Source organism: Tribolium madens, unplaced genomic scaffold (genome assembly GCF_015345945.1).
Source record: "Tribolium madens isolate multiple individuals breed KSU strain unplaced genomic scaffold, Tmad_KSU_1.1 Scaffold_20;HRSCAF=117;Tcas5.2_LG4, whole genome shotgun sequence".
Lineage (NCBI taxonomy): Eukaryota > Metazoa > Arthropoda > Insecta > Coleoptera > Tenebrionidae > Tribolium > Tribolium madens.
The window spans coordinates 13,555,495-13,558,088 of record NW_025400985.1 but is presented as its reverse complement, the minus strand read 5'-3'; the positions used below and the strand labels follow the sequence as shown (position 1 = coordinate 13,558,088).

General features: G+C 27.4%; 1 protein-coding gene across 1 annotated transcript in view; it reads right to left on the bottom strand.

Moving 5' to 3' along the window:
• The window catches only part of LOC123005252 (cubilin-like), a 69,530-nt gene that overhangs the window by 35,444 nt on the left and 31,492 nt on the right, over nucleotides 1-2,594 (bottom strand). Inside the window, exon 23 of the mRNA XM_044398923.1 lies at nucleotides 2,309-2,593. Coding sequence (XP_044254858.1) covers nucleotides 2,309-2,593 — 285 coding nt within the window. The remainder of the gene's footprint in view (nucleotides 1-2,308; nucleotide 2,594) is intronic.

The following is a 2,594-nucleotide window of genomic DNA, read 5'->3' as shown; positions in this document are numbered from 1 at the left end:
AAAATATATCATACATATTTTAAATTTTCTTATATAAAGTAAAAATAAACTGTCTTTGTTACACTCAGAAGACATTTCGGTTTAATTTCTTAGATTTCCTTTACTTTAGTTTTAAACGTTTAAAAATAAACTTTTTAAGGCACATTTTTGTTATGTTTGTAAATAATAAGTAGTGTGTCAGAGAAACGGTAAATTAAATTAAATTATAATAATTTTTTTCTAATTTTCGGTTTCAAATCTGTATTTTTACTAATATTTACATGAAGAATCTTTATGAGTCCTCAAAGAAAAAAATATTAAAATACAAGTATTGCCGATTTACCTAGACCTAAAAAATATGCTTAGTACCTTAGTAGTTTCAAGTATTCCTTGAAAAAGTAGGAAAGTACATTTTTATTTTTATTTAATTTAATACAGTGAAATGTCTCTCTATTAAACGGACTCTCTCATAAACGGACGTAGACACCGAATTCGGAACGTTGAAAACAAAATCCTTTAAGCGGACAGCATGTCATGTAATTTTTATGACCAACCGTCAGAAAATTTGGGAAATCACTCTCCTCGGGGATTCACACCTCAACAGTGGTGAAATTCTGCCTATCTTTGTCAATAAAGAATATTATACAATATGTCCCTGGATTGAGTTTACAAGAAGAAAAAAATAGTTATCTTTAATTTTAAGCTAAAACTTCAAAGGAATTACATTTTTTGCTTAACCTGAAATGAGCAAATCTATAATTAAAACTTTATAATTCTGATTCTTAGATTTATAAATAATTTTTCTCTGCTTTTAAAATTTCATTACATTGGTGATTTTATTTTTTTGACAACGATGTCACTTTGAAAAATAATTAATTAATTGAATAATAATTGTTCTTGTTAAAAATGACTTTGTAGCTGTTTTTTAGAATTACCATTTATTAAAATTATGTTTTTCATAAACATTTTTGTTATTTAACTTGCATAAACTCATTTGTCAAAGTCACATCGTTATCAAAAAAGCAAAATCGCCAATGTGATGGGATTTAAAACTCTGAGAAAAATAATTCCAAAAAATAAGTCCAAAATTAAGAGAAAAATGAACTTTTCTTTGCACTGAGTCAGAATAATAAAGTTTTAATTATAGATTTGCTCGTTTCAAGAAACTACCACTTTTTTTTTCGTCAAAAAGTAGTTGATAATTCCTATTATTTTATCAAATACTATATTATTATCTTTTTAATACTTTTTATTTTATTTTCTGTTTATCTACACTTATTTCTTTTAAGAGGACACCTCCATTAACCGAACAAACAGTATGTCACGGTCGGTGTCCGCTTATGGGAGATTTGACAGTAATAATTATTATTATTTGATGATTTAAGTCAAAACTTTTGTCATGAAAACATTTTAACAGACTATACTGTTGGTCTACTTTATGAAACATTAATATAAATCAACATAAAACAAGTTCGTACACCATTCTGATTATTTTTGTGAAAAATGTTAAAGTTGTTTCAGTGGTTGATGAACTTTAATATTGTTACAACATTTCAGTATTAAGAATGAACAAAAAGAGATTGTTTTCACATAATAATGAATCAATAGTATATTGATGCTTGAATAGTCTTCTGTAACAAGTGCTTTATACTATTTTTTCTATTTTTGACTTTTTATGCGGTTTTTTTAGGAAAAGTTTTAAAAGTTAGGGAAATTTGCGTCGCATCGGTTGGTGACATAAAGCAGTGTTATTCATAAAGGCGTTGAAAAATTCGATTCCAACTGTCATTGTCATTTGTAATTGTGCGAAATGTGGAAATATATTCTCAAGATTTTGTCAGTGTGTTCGCCACTGAAAATTTGAGAAATTGGTAAGTTTATTGAAAGAAATTACTTCCAACGGTAATGTCACCAACATTAAAAAGAAAAAAAATATACTAGGCTGTTGAGGGTTAAGGCACTACAGAAAGTTGTTAACGTACCTACTCAACAAAGAAGAAATATTTAGGAGTACTTAGTATGAAAACTATAAAAGACGAAAATTTTAATTGTCGTTTATCTTCAAAGTACAATTTTCAAAATTTAAATTTTTGAAATTTTCAAATGCAGAATTTTAGTTCTTTTTTTGTGCACTTATTTCGACTGCATTCGGTATATTACCTAGTGAAGCTATCTTTTACAAACATCTTTTAAACCACCTTGGTCTGTAATTTTGATTACTTCTGAGACAGCTGAAACATTTTATAATACCCAGTAAAAATTATAATTAAGAATAATTATAAAGGGGATATTTAATCACAAAGTGAAGAATAAGAAATGATTTACTTACTAGTGGGTGTACTTGTATAATTTGCATAAAATCCCAATCCCTGAACCGAAGAATCTGCCTTAAATTTGACAAACATAAAACTCCCGGAACTTCTTAATGTGATTGGTTTATTCTGATGGCAAAGCGTTGCAATCTCAGGATATGTTTCATCTTCACCATTGTACAATATTATGTAGTCCAAATGACAAATGGATGTTTTTTCAATATCTAGTTTGTGAAAAGTAATTTCAATATTGTTTCCAAAATCAACTTGTATTTTCCAATTGCACTCAATAGAAGGCGGATA